Source organism: Scardinius erythrophthalmus (genome assembly GCF_964197995.2).
Source record: "Scardinius erythrophthalmus genome assembly, chromosome: 19".
NCBI classification, from domain to species: domain Eukaryota; kingdom Metazoa; phylum Chordata; class Actinopteri; order Cypriniformes; family Leuciscidae; genus Scardinius; species Scardinius erythrophthalmus.
In genome coordinates, this window is record NC_138239.1 from 4140973 (window position 1) to 4161339 (window position 20367).

Below are 20367 nucleotides of genomic sequence, written 5' to 3' on the forward strand. Positions count from 1 at the left end.
TTTTTTATATCCACTGTTAATGTATTATATGTAGGCTATTATTATTATTTGGAGACCGCTAGAACGGCCAATGCTGTGCCTGCCTGAGGTTCCAAGGAAAGCATTTGCAAATGTCCATTTCATCTCTACATCTTTTTGAGCTCCTGCCCTGAGCTGTCACTCTACTGAGGTAATAAGGAACAGATCCACCCAATAATATAGCTAATATCGTTGGCATGCCAATAAAAGTTTAAAGGTTAAACATGTGTTTGCATTGTTCTCAAACTCACATAATCTTTTCTACCTTAAGGATACATTCCGATTATGCAATCTACAAAAATTCAATATCCTGTAGCCGACTTTTTTTTCCACCCGACTTGGAGGCTTCTTTTCCACACTATTAAAGGGACCTTAGTGCAAAAGCCATCCTTTTAGATCCAATGCACTAACCATAGATGTATCTATAGAAGTATCTGTCCTCTGTTTCTTTGATTCGTCATGAAGCACTTCTTATTTGCTTGAAATTACAACTAAACTTTCTGATTTGTACAGAAATGTCAGGTTTACATTCAATCTGGCAGTATAACAGACACGCAAGAACAGATTTATAAAAGAAAAAAAATTGTGATGTCTTTTACATGGCAATTTGGCACAAAGTCAACCCTTTTGAGAGTGATGATTTGTAAACGGCATACCAGTTGTTTGTGTATAAGGTTGCAGAGTGCACACCCTTCACAAACATTTATCTGTTTCCTGTTTGGATAACTGTGTCATCATATTCGCATTTTGACAGCTGGACCCTCAAAGAAGTCTTTGAGTTCAGCCAGAAATGCTCCAAATCTCCATAAACACTCATGAGCGCAATCTGAAAGATGAAACTGTGTTCAAACAAAACCACAGAAATCTGAGAGATGGAGAAACATGTCAGTGAACGCACAACCCCAGAGGTCACCCTGGTCATGGTGGGATTGAATTGTACACTGAGAGAATGAGCTTCTTGAGTAAAGGCAGCCAAACGTATCCATTATTCCAATGGAACACTGTGTGGAAACAAATTCCAGTGATGCTGATTAACAAAACAAAAGAAAATGATTCTAGACTTTGTATTTGGGTTTCTTCTCTAAACTGTGTTTGACCCATACTGGGAATCTGCTGGCAAAAATAATGTTTATTATCGTTACCTCCTCTATTGCTCCTTTTTATTGATAGTGCAAATATTGACACATAAGAGGAGCAGTTCACTACTGTGCTGACCTTAAGCCAAGAATGCCCCATCTACCGCTTTTTATTTGTACCAGAGAGGGAAATAAGGGTGTTCTGATAACCTTCGTGAGCTGGTCAGGGTAAATGTTCGGAGCAACGTGACATGATTGAGACTGTGAGTGATAAGAAATTGAGGGGTGAAGAATGTGAAAACTCATTACACTGTATAATCTATTTGTCACAATCAGTTTGGCTGCAACTGACATCTCTGTACAAATCGGAAAAACAACACATGATCGAGCTCCAGGCCAAGCTGTAGTGCTGCGTTCCAGCATTGTTTCGCTCTGATGTTGAACACTTACCGCTGAGAGGAAAGAAGCGAGTTGCTTAAATCTAATTGCAAGTTATACATCCTAGGTTGTTGTTGTTTTGTCTGGCTTGACTGTGTGTTGTGTAGTGTAGTGCACAAATCTCTGTTCTTCAAATAATTCTGATAATTGCCATCTTACACCGTGTCCTAACTACATGCGACGCGACGCCGCGACGCACGATAAACGGTAATTTTCCATGTTACAGTTTTTTTCAATCGCTAACAAGCGCTTACCCATACTTAAGATACTTTTTCTAAACTCTTAACACAGACTCACACCTACAAAACACAATTGGCCAAATGGTTAATTGTCTTCTCAAAAACACATTTTGTTAAATATATACTAACTCTTCATTTCAAAACAGAAAACATGTTTCTCTGCGCACACACTAACTTTACCAAAACACTGGAAATCTGACTCAAAATTAAATTTTTCTGTCAAAGAATAACACTTGTTTTCACTTCACAAGGTACATGCACTCAATCAAAGTACACCAGGTTTCAAAATCCTGGCTATTGTTGACATTACTAAAACTGCATAGACTTTTATGTTTCAGTTTTACAGGTATTTGCATGCAAAACGTGCAATCCACTATTTTACACTAAATTCTTGGTTGGGAACTGTCCACATGTACAGTACTGTTCACATTCATAATCATTCCAGTAAAAAGCAAATCAGTTTTTATTCCTTTACTGTTTACTACAGGAGGTACAGTAGAAACACGGGTTGATAGAACAGAAAAAGGTTTACAGTATTGCTTACAGTGAACAAAATATCCATGAAACACACAAGAGCATTCTGAACAAAAAAACAACAGCAAAAAAAAACATAAAATTACTGTATCTAATCTCTGCGATCTTCAGGGTTAGGCCACATGTTTTCATCAAGATCACATCTGATATCATCCAAGGCGATGCACCTGGGATAAAACTGCTTGGTATGTCGGATCCACCCTTGGAGCCAGCATCCATGGCTTCAAGGAGGGACATCTGGTCATGTGGCTGATGGTCATAAACCTTCCACCTCCACATTACATTTCGTCCAGGTTGATACCTTTTGGCCAGATTGAATCCTGCCTCATCTATGTATATGAATTCATGAGGGGCCTGTTGGCCTCCAATTCCATAATTCTCAAAACAAAGTTTATGTAAATCATGTCATTTACTGTATACCATACTGTACTGTAACCTATTGCTGTGTAGGTTACCTACTTGCAAAGTGCAAAGCTTATAGAACTGGACATTGAATTGAATATACACTATACCTGGACATATTGTCATTGTAGCTCCTTGACTCTCTCACTGATATATTGTTTTTGAACTGATATCATTGCAGAAGCAGAGGTTTTTATAAACTTTCATATTGTGAAATATTACAGTAGTACAATTTGAAATAACTGATTTCTGTTTAAAAATATGTATGTCATGTAATAAATTGTGTAAAATGTAATTTATTCCTGTGACGAAAAGCTGAATTTTCAGCATCATTACTCCAGGAAGAAAAGCTTGTTTCTTCATGACATTGTTCAAAAGCAACACATTTTGCTAGCAATCGAAATCACATTTTTCTAAAATCATGAAATTTACAAAAATGGGAAAAGTTTCATGTAAATGGTAAATAAATAAATGCAGTCCATACTGTATCTAAGGTTTGGAATATTGTTTTTGCTATTGTGGGATGTTGTGTGTTAACATTTGTAAATACTACAAAAACAATCCATAATTTTGTTGGGAGGTATAGCTTGTCTGTTAAGAAAATGTAAGCATTATGGAAATGTGTTCACTGACTGCATATTGTGTGAAAACGACAAGAAATGTGTGAATGGTATGGCCACAAAAGACCGATGCTGTGCTAATTGTGTTTAGAGTTTTGAAAATGTGACAACTGATTGGTCAAACGCTTGTTAGCGACTGAAAAAAACTGTAATCAGAGTTTTTGTCCTAACCAGCCGCGACGGTGACACGCACCGATTCGCACGCAAGTGTGGCAATGATAATCTCAGGTACTGTTTATGTGCTTTATTTAATGTTAAAAGCGTGTAATGTGACTTTGAATATCATTTAGTGCTCCAGCTTTGTGGCTGTAAAAGCAACAATGGATAATTCACCTCAGATCTTGAAATTAAACAAATGGAAACAAGAACGTTCAAACTGTGAACAAACAAGTGTATTCTTTGACAAAGATTGTTTTAGTAACTCAGTAGCCTATATGTATTTTAATAATGTTTAAATGGTGTAATATTTGTGAATTTGATTATGTAGCTACTCATCCATTTACTTGCGAGTGCCGTCAAGATTACTCTCTGGTGCTGTTCACACACCGCGAGACTCCGCCCATACGCTGTTTTGATTGGCTGTGAGTTTTGATTGATTTTGATGCATCTCGTAGTCGCACCGCGTCGCGAGTGTGGACAAATTATTTGTCGCTGGAATCTTGTTGCATTGCGTCTGGTTAGGACACGGTGTTAGTATCGTATCGTATCCCTCTGTTGTACAAGACATCACATTTTGTGTGAAATTTAAAAGGTTAAAAGGTAAAACTCCTGCAAGATACAAACAAGCAGCATAATGGTTGGAAACTTTAATTTAAAAATAATACTTTTGCAGCCAACCATCACAGAATACAACCCACAGTTAGGAAGGCAGCAGGGAAAGTCAGTCCATGTTCAGCATAGAAATTATATTACCTGATAAACATATACCAAGATAAGATGGGCTCAGATTAACCCTTATATTAGAACCTGAACTGTTTGATATGATCTGGGGTGATTAAAACTAAAATGTTTTAACTAAAAACAACTAGAGCATCATGCACAACAAGTCAGAAGAAAACCAAAACTAATCCCAGACCTCAGGCTCCAAAGCACCATGACTCCATTTCATTACAGTTTTTCAGTCTTCTTTGTAATCACTGATCTAGTCATTTTACTTGTTTGGGAATAAACAATTTCAGTTATCATAGGCTGGTTCATATTGACATAAGTAAGAGACATCCTCTGAGGGGGAATGCAATGCCAAGTTGTTGTTTTTTTCTCCCCCGTAGTTAGCTAATGAATACAATGTGGAATCTACTATATTATAACTCTCTCTGGTGTTCTTGCCTTAGGAACAAGAGGACCCCAACAAGCTTGCTACCAGTTGGCCTGATTACTACATAGACCGCATCAACTCCATGGCAGCTGTAAGTATTTACTCTATTACCTTTACATTTCTTACATGCACAGAAACATTTGCACCCTTTGTGATAAAAGCCGATTTTGACACCAGTTGAGGTGGGGAAAACTTATCCTCGATAAAGTTCTAATGATTTAAGGTTCATGTGGAATAACGTGGAGATTAGCTACTAAAATGTGAGCTTTTTCCTTACATTTTGTCTACACAGAAATAACAACAGTGTGCTTTGGTTGGACACGCTGCAGTCAAAGCTTCATCTGATTTCATTGAGTTTGACGAGTTTAATGATTCTAGTGATTCTGATCTACTGCTGGTAATTTGTCTGGCATTTGTCTTGTGTTGGGCATATATAGTACCTGAGTTTGCAGTCCAAATTAATTCACTAAATAAGACAATTATTCTGAGTGTTCCTCATTCAGCATAGAACACAACCAGTTATTTTAATTAAAATGACCAAAAAGATTCACAACAAGCCCACAAGTTATCCATTTGAATTAGTCTACAGAATTTGGAAACCTAAATTATGTCTGAGAATTCTGCCAAGAATGTTCCACCACTGTAAAAAACAGTGTAGAAAACACTGTGTTGACTGTTTGTGACCATCACCCAAGACTACCGTTTTTTCAGTGGATTCATGGTAGCAAAATAGACTGCCAAAATGCAATCAACCTTATGTTCTTTATAGCACTGTAATATGTTATTAAGCAGCCTTTCAGATGTAAAAGCTTCCCCTGATAGCACATGTTATTTACAGGTCTACTGATTTTGCAGAATTTCAGAAAATAATACAGTGAAGTCCCAGTCTGCTTTGGAATTTAAATATCAAAATGCATATTTCCTTAATTATTGTCTTCTTAATGCTTTAGTAATAAAGGCTTTGAGAGAGATGGAGCTGTTTTTTTTTTTTGCAAATACTTGCATATATCTCTGCGTATCTATACTTTAATCTTGATAGATTCTGTCTGACTTTGCACCATGACTTCATTTTATGTGGATGAGTGCAGCTGAATTGTGGGATGAATCTGGTAGCTCTTAGTTATTAGATGAGCTCATTTTAGTAGTGCTGAGTGAGTCGACACGTTGAAATTGCACTCGCTCCCAATAGCCATTCATAAAACACTGTTAAGACTGTCACATGCGATTGGGCAACTGAGCTTTCCCTCTGCGCTCAATTTGAAATTGTTACTGTCAGAGATCAGAACGGATATATCACTATGAACAGTCAAACTAAATAAGGCTTTACCAAGCCGATGATGCACAGATGTACAGAAGCATCAGAACTTGGAATTAAAGTTAATGAGATCTTGAACTATGAGAGCTTAAACTAAGCCTAATTAATTGATGCTTAATCTTAATATCCTAATCTAACTTAATATCTTAATATATTAATAAGAATCTTAATATCTCATACATCTATGTTCATGTATGAATACTAACAATGTATGATCACCATGCTAAAATAAAGTTGTTGTTGGACTGGACATTGTTTGAAGCTTTTTTGAGGCGTACTTGTTCTGCTATGATTTTTTATCAGTGTCGTTGTCGAAAACCAAAGTAAAAGTTTGACAAAAATCACCTGTATTTCAGATGCAGACACTTTTTGCCTTTGATGAAGAGGAAATGGAAATGAGAAACAAAGTGGTAGAGGATCTAAAGACAGCCCTCCGCACTCAGCCAATGAGGTAAGAGAACTGTGACTCTTGTCATTATGTTAATTCATAATTCTGCTCTCCAGTCCAAGGAGTCAGGAGTAAATACCTTGAATTAAGAGCGCTGCTCACAGCAGGCAGTTTTCCATGTGGCAACTAATTTAGCCTTGGATTATGTGGGATCCACGGATCAAGAAGCCTCAGGGTACCTGCCATCTGTGAGGATTGGAGTGGATGTGAACTTGACTGCATCCCTACTCGTCTGTGACTGTCTGGCGTGGGCGGATCACTATGTTTGAACACACTCAATTGCTGTGTATCATTCATTCAGCTGAAACAGTCACTAGCTATGCTTCCATCCACCTATTTTTTATGCACATTTTGGGATATCGCATCCCAAAAAAACTGCTAAGATGCGCATAAATTCTAAAAATGCACATAAAAACGTATGCGCTCATTTGAGTCAGATACATTTTTTTATCCAATAACAAAACATGTGCATAAACTATGATGGAAACACATTTACTGAATAAATTCCTTGATGTGTATAAAAAAATAATAAAATCATGTGACTTTGCAAGATTGGATGGCATAATTGGATTAACCAGCGGTTTTGGTTGTTCTGAAATGCCTGAGCAAAGTCTGTCATCAAAGTGGTCTTACACGACTGTGTTCCCAAACAGCAGCATCTGCCTCCGAAAGCAAGTTAACAGGACAGATTTATTGCTCTGCAGTTAAAGCTAAATGAGTTTAGTTTCGTCTGCGTGCTTTCAGGCGCAAATCATTTATTATATACAGTGTCAATGTCACTTTATTTCTAAAGCACTAAAACAACAACTGTTGACCAATGTGCTGTACATAGCATAAACGTAAATACAATAAAAACAAATAACAGACAATATAACCGATAACATGACACTGTATAATCAATTAAAAGCTATTTCAAACAAATAAGGCTTCAGTTTTGATTTAAAATGTCATGTCTTAAAGTACTCGCAGTCCTAATACTAACCGGCAGACTATTGCACAGTTTTGACGCAGATACTGGTCACTAGTTTTAATTTTGTCCTTGGAACCACTAATAGTCCCTGATTTGAGGATCTCAAAGACCTCCCTCTGAGTCATGTTCCGATAAAGATCGGTGAGGTAAGAAGGTGCTAAGCCATTTACAGATTTATAAACCATTAAGAGGGCAATCTATTCTATCGCTGACCGGCAACCAGAGTAATGACATTAACGTGGGTGTGATATGTTAATATTTCTTAACCCCAGTCAGTCAGGAGCTGCATTTTAAAACACTTGAAGTCTAGAGAGAGTAGCTAGATTTATCCATATATAGAGTGCGTTACAGTAATCAAGCCTTGAAGTAATGAATAGCCTTCTCAAAGTTCTTAAAAGACTTGACCACAGAACTGATCTGTATATCAAACTTCAAGGCACTTTCCAAATGGACTCAGGTTTTTTACACAAGGTTTTGTATATTGTAAAAGAGTGCCTAGCTTAAAATTTGAATACCAAATGCATCAATTTCTGTCTTATTTTCGTTTAAATTGAAAATATTTACAGCCATATGCACCTTTAAAACAGCTAGGCAAGCTAGTAGAGAATCTAGATCATTTTTATCTTGTTTTAGGGGCACATAAATTTGCGTAGCAATGATAGGAAATGTCATATTTTTTAAAAAGTGAACCTAATGGACTTATATAAATGGAGAATAACAGTGGCTTCTCCGAATTTTCTTATCAGGAAATTACAATTTTGTTTTCTTTGACTCACTGGATGGAAATTATTTGCCAATGTTTTATACGATTTCCAATTTTGGGCATAAGTTAAATTTGCAACTTTGGATGGAAACTACCACTGACTGCATCTAGTCTTCTGCACTGGTCCCTCTTGTACAGTCAGAATCCTTAAATAAAACAACATCATTTTTTGAATCCTTGAAAATGATTGATCTTTTACACAGAAGTTTCAGATTTAGACCGGGAGTCTGGAGTCTCTTTCATCATTGCAGGGAAACAGAAACAGAGCTGCTTCTCTGAGTCACAAAGCAAAAAGTCTGAGCTGCCAATCATGCAGGACTCTGTTCTCTAGACATGACTTTAATGGGACTGTTACATTTCAGGGAAGAACAAAGCGGTAAAATAAAGCATAAACAAGCGGCCTTTCTGCCGACTGCCGCCTATAACATAATAAACCAACAACGTAATGTCCCAGGCCCGGTCCTCTCTCACCCCTCACAGTCACCACTCCTCCTTATATCCCTGCAGTATTCCTCAGTGAGACTCGAGGCCGGTGTGTCACACAGGTGTCTTTCATTAGCATTCGCTCCACGGCTCTCGGTCCCGCTCTGCTTCACACCACAGGGACTGAACTGTTGAGTTCTCTCAAGAGTCACCGCTCTCACATTGCCATATATTAGGAACTGTCTGGACTATGTCTATATTTTGTGGTCAGTTTTATCAGTTTTGTTTAATGTTAGATGGTTTTTTTTTTTTTTTTGTCTTGGTTTGAAAAGTGATTTAACTAGTTTTTGTCTATAAATAGTTGTAATTCATGAATTGAGTTCTTTGAGAGCAGTGGATGTAATCTGCTAATGGTTGCTTTTTTAAGGTCTTTTTTTTACCTCCTTAATGCCAGTGCAGGGATTACTTTAAATGAGCTGAAGGAAATTAAAATATTGAATATCCAATTTAGTGTAGTAAAATGTGTCGAATACCTACAGTTCTTTTAAAGAAAAAGCAAAACTTCCAACTCAGCACATTCATTGGCTGTGGTGTTCTGATGGGCCAGAAAAGGGTTTACAAGCCCGTCTGAGTGCTTTTTAAAAACTAGCATAACTTCCTTTTCATACATTCTGTGTGATCTTTATTTCAGTAATGCTATTTTTGCAGTTGCAGATTTATAATAATCAGTTATTGCTCTAAGAGTCATTTTAGACTATTAAAAAATCCAACCAGTGCCACAATTAGATGATGTAACATCCACAGCAGTCATACAGTAACTAGCTTGTATAGAAAGCGGTGCACACACTGCCCACTGCTTTTCTATGAAGAATAATTACAGCCTTATTGAAAAACAGATTTCTTACAGCAATCTGATGTTCAGTATCTCACAGTAGTGAAGAGAGTTGAACGCTGTCTTTGCCGATCTGAGTCACAGGTAGAAAAAGATTACTTTGGTCAAACCTGGTTACTTTTGTCAAATAATTTTCTGCTTTGGATCTCCTCAAATATCTATTGAAATGTTCTCAATCTTATCAAAATTAATGCACATTGTCTCTTGGGTATTATTTGGTTTCTGGACTGAGTAATATTTGCATCATCAACATGAGTATGTGCAATAAATACTCTTAAATACTGTAGCTATACTGTAGGTAACGACTTAATAATGTCAGCTTCTCTGAATATTAATTGTTTTTAAGCCCTTATTTAATCCCTTATTTTGGCAGGTCTGCATGCGTAGAAGTTGTTGGTGGAGAAATTCGAACACAATTTTATGTACAAAGTGTTTCATTGCAGTGTTTCTCAAACTCTGATGTAAACTAAAGGCTATTTTTTAAAACAATAAAAATGTATAAAAATGTTCAGTTTAGGATCCAATTCTCACTATTAACTAGTTGCTTATTAGAATGCATATTACTAATGATTTTGGCTGTTTATTATAAAGCCTTACTCTGCTTGACCACATCCCTTAATCCTACCCAATACCTAAACTTAACAACTACTGTAACTTAATAACTATTACTAAGCAGTAATTAAGAGTATTTTGAGGCAAGAGTCATAGTTAATAGTTAAGTGATAGTGAGAAACCGATCCTAATCTAAAGTGTGACCTAAAATTCTAGCCCTGTTTCAACAGAAATACATCAACACAGGGAAGAAAAAGACATGCCAGTGTCTGTGCTAATGCATGTTTACACTATTCCGCGTGTCTCAGTTTATCATTGATTAATGATCCAGCAGTGTTCCTCTATACACTTGCTGTCTTTGACGGTTAGCCTACTGAGAACCACTCATTATTCAGTGCAAACAATCTGCCGCCCCTTGTTAACACTGGAAGCAGGAAATTAAATGTGCCATCATGATGTTTTGGCTCTGACAGCGCAGTACTGTAAAGTATGATTAAGTTTAGAATAGAGTTTAGAACGTCTATATAAGCAAAATTCTTATATAAAGAACCATCACTTCAAAAGAATTACACTTGAAAGAAATGCCTTTCAGACGAGGCTCATGTTTATAACAGTAATCTTGGGGGGTGGACTCATTTAAAGTAATGTAATGATCTGTTTTTAGGTTTCTGTCAAACACAGCACATCTAGTATATGATCTGTGATCATATCGTTTACAAAAAGTGTTTTTGTAGAAATGGATTGCAGCAAGCAAACCTTTATCATTTGTTCATCTGTATTATATATATTTTAAATTTGTTGGACATTTAATTAAATGATTAACCTCAAATGGGTTTGGGAGTTTTATGTCTTTACTACTTCTAGGAACAGACCAAAATTGGTAAAGGTTTTGGCACTTGCTATGTGAACACACACAAATTCATGGACATGATTCGAAAAGGTTAAATGGTCCTGAAAAATAGTCACATTTAGTATATATACTATATATACTGTATAGTACAGATATTATCCGAATTGGGATGTAGCCAAAATCTGCATTTAAGATATTCAATTTGATTGTTAATTTTCTGATTCTAGAACACTTTCCTCGTCTAGGGTGGCTCAATGGGTAGCAATGTCAGCAAGAAGGTCCTCCTTTTTTTGGATACTGTCTTCAAGTTTCATGTGCTCCACCCTCTCTCTTTTTTAGTCCACATTCTGGAAGGGCGTGCAGATGACAAGCCTTTCTTAATTTGGTATTTTTAATATAAACTGTGCAGCCACGACACAAGGCCTCTGTCTTCACACTGCTGGTCAACCCACACAAAATGTCACTCCGAAGCGAGAGAGGTTTCGCAACATCCTCCCAAGCAACCCGAATCTCTCACCACCACAATGATGGGCTCAGATCGGCAACAGTACTTGTGTCAAGTCGGTGAGGGAGATGGAGGCAACATGTTTATTGACCTTCTGAATTACTGAGGTAGTTTTTTCTGTGGTTTTAAGGGAATGATTAAAATCTTTCAATTTGTTTCGACATGGAAAATATGATGCGCTCTGACTCGAAGTAGACAAACACGCTGCGGTTCAGTTTAGGTCACTGGAAAGTATGTCCATCTTTTGTTTAAGGAATGTTTTCCCTGATGTTTGGACAAAGCTGCCCTATTATTCTAAGGAGGAATTGTCAATAGGGTCTCAATAACAGCGATCTCTTCTCCCCCCTATTATGCTTCAAAATACTGATGACCTCAAAGAGGTTCAAATATATTGAACTCAACCTCTGTGTTTTCACATTTGTCAAATGCCTCCAAGGAAATGATACCCCGCATGCTTTAAGCGTTTGGACGGGTTTGTGTTTTTCTCCCCGTGCTGTGTGAAGTGTAGTAGCTAGATCCAGTGAGCGTCAGTGACTGAAGGAAAATAGAGTAAATTGCAGGAGAGGTAGCTTCAGGCATTGCTTGTGTTGGCCATGGCTTAATGGGACAATGTGCTACCCCACCTGTGCCCCCCACATGCTCGGCTTCCAGTGTAATTTACACACTCCCAGCTGCTCTTTCCTGCCAGGTCAACGGTAACTGATATGCAATACTGCACACATGCACGATTTTGTTCACGTTTAGTCTGGCTGAGTGTGACTGTGAACAAGTCAGACAGCTCTTTATCAAAGCTCAGCTGGCTTCATTTTACTGCTCATGTTATGACTTTCCCAAATGATCACTAAAGTCTTTACAATCGCTTTTTAAGACCAGTTAAATCACCCTGAATAGCTTTAACCTTTTAAACAACCAGATCTAGTGTTTCATGTGACATCTTTCCATTCTAAGAGTTTAAAAAATAAGGAGAACACATGTGCTAGAACCTTCAGCAGTCAAGGGGTCTCAGGCTCAGGTGACACACCTGGACCATGTTTCGAATCGGCTTGTGTATATAAAAAAAAGCATATTTGATTTGTAGTGTCCCAGTTGTTCCCCCTGACACTTTCTACAACCTAAATATGTTTGTTTGTTTTAAAAGACCATAAAAGGCATCTATTGTGGCTTACAAGTGTTGCTGAAACCCTTGGAAGCAGTAAGTCCTGCTTCACTGGCATCTGCACCTTCACAGCAGAAGGAAAAGCCAATGATGACAAGGTCATGAGACTGTGTTTATAATGTGATTATCAGATGTGGGACTGGAACCAGCTCTTTAAGGAATCCAAAAACAGCGCCTTAGTAAACAAACATGTTTTTTGTTAGGCAAAGGATACTGTTCCACAAAAGTTGAGACCGAGTATTTAAGTATAAGCATCAGAACAGATCACACTTCTTAAGACTTAGCGCCCAAACTTTTTTATGTAAGCAGCCTTGCTTGCCACCATGGATGTATAATTCAAAACCTGTTCCGGAATGTGAGTTTCTTGGCTGAATAGGAGTTTCAGTTCAGAAGAGAATACTTTCCACATTGGAATAATATAAATAAAAGTTCATATGAAATTTAAAACTAGAATCATGAAGAGAAAGAACAATGAAACGGGCAATGGCATCATCAGGTTTTTCATTATGCGTAAATAATGAAAGCGTGCTTTTGTGCTTGAATGATCTCTGAGAGAATCACATTAACAGATTCATGCAAATCCAAACATCACGTCTGACTGTGGGGAGCCTGTACATTTCAAATGACTCTCTTAAGTTCTGTGGGGCAGTAGTTGAATCAGATCGTAATACCATGGTACTACTAAATAAATAGCATAATCATACTGTATATACCTTGCTTTTTACTTAGTACTCCAAGGTATGTATACAGTAATACAAAAAAAACATAGAAGTACATTGGTTCTGGAATAAGGTGACATATAAATGAAGTGTTTATATAAGTGTTTACATATAAGTGAATATGTTTATGACAAGCTCCTACAGTATATACTGTAAGAAAGCTGGAGTATCAAAATACAGCTAGACCATGAAACGGTCCATGAACACTTAGCATAGATTTGATGTTGAAATTAGATAAGGGGCTAATCCAGGCAGTAGAAGTGAGGAGAAGCCAAACGACCATGGGCCAGCTATGATCTCATGTGTACATCGCTCCCGGAAATTTTCAAGATTACAGGTCGCCCAGAAGATCGCTGAGCCATGGCCAGGTGAGCCACGTCTGCTAATGTTAGATCGCGGTTGCAGGAAATACAGAGCCACACTATATGGGATAATAACGGACTGATTTACTCCAGTTGGAGGACGATGCATGTTTTTCCGTTGCCAGCGGGTGCTAAGAAATCCATGCTGTGGCTTGAACTTGGCAAGCTTTGTGAAGTCAATGCATCTATTATGATTACAGGAACACTGCTGCCCCTCAACCCCCCCTCCATCTCCCACTGTTGTCAGTATCGTCTTCCATTAGGGCACAACCGTGCTGCACCCTAGTGTTTGGTTAACATGCAATGTGAGTCACCTAAGTTGAGTTGGTAGAAACTCTGTTTATAGCAAATAGTGGTGATGACATAAAGTCTCTGTAAGTATTAAAGGATTTGTTCACCCAACAGTGAGATTTCTGTCATTAATTACTCACCCTTGTGTTGTTTTCAAACCTGTAAGACTTTCGTTCATCTTCCAAACACAAATGAAGATCTTTTTGATGAAATCTGAGAGCTTTGTGTGTCCCTTCATTGACAGCTACACAACTGCCACTCTCAAGCGCCAGAAAGGTAATCCATTTGACTCGAAGATGTGATTTCATTAAAAAGATCTTCATTTGTGTTCTGAAGATGAATGAATTATGAGGGTTGAAATGACATGAGGGTTTGTAATTAATGACAGAATTTTTATTTTTGAGTGAACTATCCTTTTAACCCTTGATCGGCAGCTCTTAAGGAGGGGGTAGTGACATCATGTATGACCTTAATTAACTGATTAATGAGTCCTGGGTTTAGCTCAACATGATGAATGTGAAGATACATGCCCATTCCACACTGAAGGGTTTTCATGGCTGACTTGTTTATTTATGCAGCTGAGTATATACAGAAGCCATCTGGGATTTTTTCCAAGACTTCTGCAGATCAGAATGTTTTCACAAGCGATGCTTTAAAGATAGTGCCTCTTGGTTTTTAGCAAATATGTCCTTGGATCATTTACATCCAAATGGCACTGAATTATATTTATATAATTATGTGTGTCAATATTTGTTATTCTCCTTGGGTAAAAGCCAATGACCATGGGATTTTCATAATTTTGGCCCTGTTCTAAAGGCACTGCCCCAACAAACACCAACTTTTTGGCTGGTTTTGTTGGATCAGTCTGTTGTTATTTTTTTTTTTGGGCAGTGTGGCAATGATAGTTACGTTCCCTAACATTCTTGGCACTGGAAAAAATAACCTCACAAACCCTTGGTGTCTCTCCCTTCAGGTTTGTGACGCGATTCATAGAGTTGGATGGCTTGACGTGTCTTCTGAACTTCCTGAGGAGCATGGACTTCGAAACCTCAGAGAGCCGCATACATACCTCCATCATCGGCTGCATCAAAGCCTTGATGAACAACTCCCAGGGCCGAGCCCATGTACTGGCCCACCCCATGAGCATCAACACTATCTCCCAGAGCCTCCGCCAGGACAACATCAAGACCAAAGTGGCTGTGTTGGAGATCCTGGGCGCTGTTTGCTTGGTGCCCGACGGGCATAAGAAAGTGCTACAGGCCATGGCACACTACCAGAAGTATGCTGCAGAAAGGACTCGCTTCCAGGTAATGTTGCCTTTAATGAGTGTTTTGTAACAGAATCAAACAACTGTAATCTTGTTTGGGCAATTCCAGCTCTATAATCTGTCTGGATATGTAAAATAATTCATATGCGTACACATGTGACCACACATCAATCGAATTTGTCAATTGTTGCACCATTCATAGAGTGTTATCCTTGATTGTCATGTTGAATGAGAACTATAAGCCTGTTGTTATGCTAGTGAACTATATTTCTGTGTGGAAGGGTTTGATTATTACATTTTTAACCATTTTATATCATATTGGCTGTTGCCAACATTTTATAGGAGCACTCAAGGTCATGCATTATAGGTATTTTCCGACATTCTTACAATGTGTTTTACAGTAACTGGTAAAATCAGTAATGCTCACCTCTTTTGTGGCTTATTGTTTCATCAACTCTTTCCCCGCCATTGGAAGACATTTTCTTGAAAATTATAAATAATGCTGTCCAGTGGCTGGCAACTTTTTCAAAAAAAGCTGGCGGAGAAAGAGTTAATACATTTTCTAGGATTTTAATCTGTTAAATCGGAAAAATAATAAATATCAGAAATAGGAGTGTGTCAAATTGTGGGCAGGATTTAGTGTAGTCTTTTTAGACATTTCAGTACTTGGGGGGGGGGGGGGGTATTGTCTGCATTTCTTAACATACCCCATGGGAGACACAGTCATTTTAACCACAGAGAAGAAAAATACACTCGTGGAGACCTTATCTAATGCAGCTTAAACATATGTAGAGCGATTTGTCTTTACTGTGTGTTTAGTCTGTGTTTGAAACATTAGCCGGTTAAGCATGTCTGGTTTCTAGTGACCCAACAGCTCTCTGAACACACTTGACACAATAAGCAACATTAGCAGACATTAGAAACCCATTCCAGAGAAATAACATTCCCACCAGCCATTACCCATTAGATATAAAAGCATAAATCGACCATCCATAAACACCCCAGATGGGAAAACAATTAAACAAATTTATTGTTCATCAGTCGGCATTTTCACATCAGCTTGCTTGTCTACGGAAGCAGCATCCTAAACTCCATGGAAACTCATGTGACTTCTATTAAAACACATTACATAGGCAACTTTCAAATTACATAGTCACTCACACACATCACACAAAGAGTGCTTTTAAGGGGAAGTGCATCTAACATTCACAGTAATGTTTACTCCTAGCTTAGCTTACCAAGCTAACAATGCTATTCTAGAACAAAAAACAAATATTTCGTGAAAAAAAATCCATTTTAATTAGATTAATTTGTATTTAATTAGATATCTTTGTATTTGTTACTCAGTCTCTCTTGAACGAGCTGGACAGAAGCTCAGGACGCTACAGGGACGAAGTAAATCTGAAGACAGCCATCATGTCATTCATCAACGCTATGCTGAACGCTGGGGTTGGAGAGGTCAGCAGATAACAGAACAGTTTACATGGTGTTCAGATGTGTGCGTGTGTCTGTGTATATATATATATATAATTTTGTAATTGGGGCAGTATGGCTATTAAAGCGGGCATAAGGTGTGAGAGTCCTTTCTTCCCTATTGTGAGGTACAGTGGTTGGACAATGAAACTGAAACATCTGGTTTTAGACCACAATTATTTATTAGTATGGTGTAGGGGCCCGTTTGCAGCCATCTTAGGAATGATAGATACGAGTCCTGCACAGTGGCCAGAGGGATTTTGAGCCATTCCTCTTGCAGAACAGTGGCCAGGTCATTACGGCCCTGTTTACACCTGGAAGATGATCGGCTCACAACTGGATGACGCTAAATACAGGTGTAAATGGGGTCTAAACATTTTTGAGCTTGTCCACTTTCGACTACTTCTAGAGGTAGTTAAAAATACATTTGAACATAGATTGCTTTCATAGTGTAGATGCTCATGTAGTCGAATGCGTTCAAACAAAAGCGTCTACTCTCCGCCTTCTGACCTGATGCGTGAACGTTATGGGAAGCACGCTAGCCAGATGGGAGTTAATCTTTGTCGGCTGGAGAACCAAGTTTGGTTTGAAGACGATAAACATACCAAGCACAATGTTCTCTCACCATTCCTGATTTCTAAAACGTACTCATCGCGTTCTGCGTGGTCTTGCGGCTGTCAGAGCTTCTGCTCTCCGTGTGTTTTTCCATTGTCTCCGGGGTGCGTTCATATGTAAATTTCATGAGCTTACTTCGTCCGTTAGATTGAAAGATCAGAAAAAGTCCATACATTTACCCATCCATAGACCCTCCCCTTGAAGAAATCCGGACAGAAGTGGTTGAAAGCGGACAAAAGAGACGGATTAAAACACCAGGTGTAAGAGGGAATGTGTGTTTCCTGACTCGCTTATCCACAACATGTAGCACAAGTAGTTGGCCTTGGGAATGCCATGATATTGCAGCCTAAACCGTCACAGATCCCCATGCTTTACTCTGGGCACGCAACAGTCCAGGTGGTAAGCCTCCTTGGGGCTTCTACACACTGTAATTCTCTTGGATGTGGGAAAGAAAATTGTGGAACAATACATGCTCCACAAATCCACTTTGTCCACAGCCCAATATTTCTGCTGAAAACCAATATTTGGCACTGGCACGAGTGACCAACGGTTTGGCTATAGCAACCCGACCATCAATATTGACCCTGTGGAACTTCCAACGAACAGTTTTGGTGAAAACAGAAAAGTCGAGGTGTGCATTTAATTCTGCAGTGTGTTGGGCATCCTTTTCAGACAGCTTCTTCGAGTCGACAGTTGCAGTCGAAATTATTGAAGATGGGCCGCCAGGCCATGCATATATAGATGAGAAACCTTCATCACTATATTGGCCAGACTTTCAGTTTCATTGTCCAACCCCTGTATATCCAGTTCAATGGTTTCTTGAACAAGAAAAAAAAAAAAAGTAGGACGGGACTTGATTTTTTTCCATTTTGGAATTAATTGAATCGTTGTCATTTGCTATTGTTGCAATCTCATGTGAGTGAGGCCCTGTCCCAAATGGAAACCTAAGCCCTCGTAATCTTCCTCCGAGTCCACACTTTCTTGACATAACGCCACTTTGACTGTCATGTAGAACTCAGCCGCAAAGGGCTGAAACCTAAAATGACAATTGGGACACCGTAGTGGCCTTGTGGACTTAACGGACACGCATATGCGGCGGCCATTGTAAGTCCACAAGACCGCAACTGCACATGAAGTGTGTCACCTGACCGGTTGTCACTGACAGGTTGTCCTGACACATAATCAGAGAACAGTAGATGTTGTTGAAAGAGGGATTGGAAGTTATTATGATTAAAGATTATGAGGGCACATGAATGACAAAAAAAGTGATGTGCACGGATGAGTCTTTTAGAATGAATACTCCCAATATTCCATTCAAAAATAAGAATTGTTCATTTTGATTTCATGATGACTTTAACGATTATTCCCCCTGTTTCTCTCAAAGGACAGTCTAGAGTTTCGCCTTCATCTTAGGTATGAGTTTCTGATGTTAGGAATTCAGCCTGTCATCGAGAAGCTGAGAACACATGATAATGTCACGCTTGACAGGTAAGAACACTAGTTAAAATTGAGCTCATTTCCTTGCTAACAATCAATATATGCATTAGCCCAGGAGTGTCAAACTCAAATCCTGGAAAGTTTAGTTTCAGGCAAACATACCCGTAGATTTCAAATAAGGGTGCTTTCACACTGTGTTGGTTTGCTGCGGTCCGAGCGCGAGCGTGATTGTTCCCGGCGCCCCCCCCCCCCCCCCCGCAGCGCTGGTCTGGTTTCACACTCAACTTGATTCTGTCAAAGCCTGGTGCGTGTGCGTGCATATTACGTCATCGCAAACGTGCACGGCGCATGATAGAAAACAGAACGCGGTTCAATATATTATGTTTTTTTATTAATTTGGTGCTATTATGCGCAGCTTGCAAACTTGAGGAGGAGACAGTGGATTTCCATTAATTTGTTGCCCTGATTCCACACGCTATGTGTGAATACACTGCAGGCTCACTTTCGCTCGCATCCAAGGTAAATCATCAACACTGTCATCCCTTACATGTGTTTTATTTAACTAAATACATCATAATCAGCTAAAACTCATGCGCAAGTTACTTAACTTCCTGAAAAAAGCACAGTTTGAGTGCATCCGAACTCAGACCACCTCCTTCAGGTGGTCTCGGGTTCGGTACCCCAGTGCGCATGACAGTGTTCACATTAGCTATCTTTCATGCGAACCGTGCCCCGTTCCGAACTAAACTGCCAGTGAAGGGTTTGATTAGCTGGATCAGGTGTGATTAATTAAGCTAAATTCTGCAGGTCTGTGGCCCTCCAGAAACTGAGTTCGACACCACTGCATTAGCCCAATGTTGCTAACAGAAAGGTCATGTGTGTGTGTTTCAGACATCTGGATTTCTTCGAAATGGTGCGGAATGAGGATGAGTCAGAACTGGCCAAACGCTTTGACATTGTGAGATCTGTTATTTATATGCACAAGTCTTCTGCCATATCATGTCCTTAAAGAGTGCTTATTATGCACAGAACAGCATGCTTTTTTTAGATTTGTTTACAAGACACATTTGTGTTCTAATTGAGAAAATGAATGGACTTTTTGTGTTCAGACACACGTGGACACCAAGAGTGCTGGCCAGATGTTTGAGCTGATCAAGAAGAAACTGAGCCTCACAGATGCCTACCCTCACCTTCTATCTGTCTTACAGCACTGCCTCCAAATGCCATGTGAGGACCTGAACTCTTCCATATAAACCATTCAAAACATCCCTCTCCCTACACAAGCACACTCCACCGTTTATGTAGATTTAATAAACGTAGCTAATGATCTTCACTATTAATCTCCCTTCTCTTCCCAAACCTTGTGAGCTCGCTCAGTATCTGCTGTCTACACATGCCATATTTGGGTACTTTACTTTTTCTCCACTTTGTGTGTAATCTTGGGTGAAAACTTTAGGTTTGCCTTATTCATGAAGGATAAATTTTATGCTGCTATAGAATTTGAAAATGAGGTATATTGTGTTATTATATATATATTGTATATATATTATATATCGTCGCTGTCCGATGAAAACCGCGTATGTCCATTTTGCCGATTTTGAGATTTTTCGACGGATAGAATGTCCAGGGTCATTTCCGTATACAGTATGCTTCACATATCTAAATGACCAATGAAAAGTTGTGAAAT

At 38.7% G+C, this 20367-nt stretch overlaps 1 protein-coding gene across 4 annotated transcripts in view; it reads left to right on the forward strand.

Moving 5' to 3' along the window:
• The window catches only part of daam2 (dishevelled associated activator of morphogenesis 2), an 85860-nt gene that overhangs the window by 43947 nt on the left and 21546 nt on the right, over positions 1 to 20367 (forward strand). For all 4 annotated transcript variants that reach the window (XM_081393817.1, XM_081393819.1, XM_081393816.1 and 1 more), the window contains exons 4-10: positions 4659 to 4733; positions 6314 to 6408; positions 14862 to 15195; positions 16503 to 16613; positions 18628 to 18731; positions 19572 to 19638; positions 19790 to 19907. In XM_081393817.1, the coding sequence (XP_081249943.1) occupies positions 4659 to 4733; positions 6314 to 6408; positions 14862 to 15195; positions 16503 to 16613; positions 18628 to 18731; positions 19572 to 19638; positions 19790 to 19907 (904 nt within the window). The remainder of the gene's footprint in view (positions 1 to 4658; positions 4734 to 6313; positions 6409 to 14861; positions 15196 to 16502; positions 16614 to 18627; positions 18732 to 19571; positions 19639 to 19789; positions 19908 to 20367) is intronic.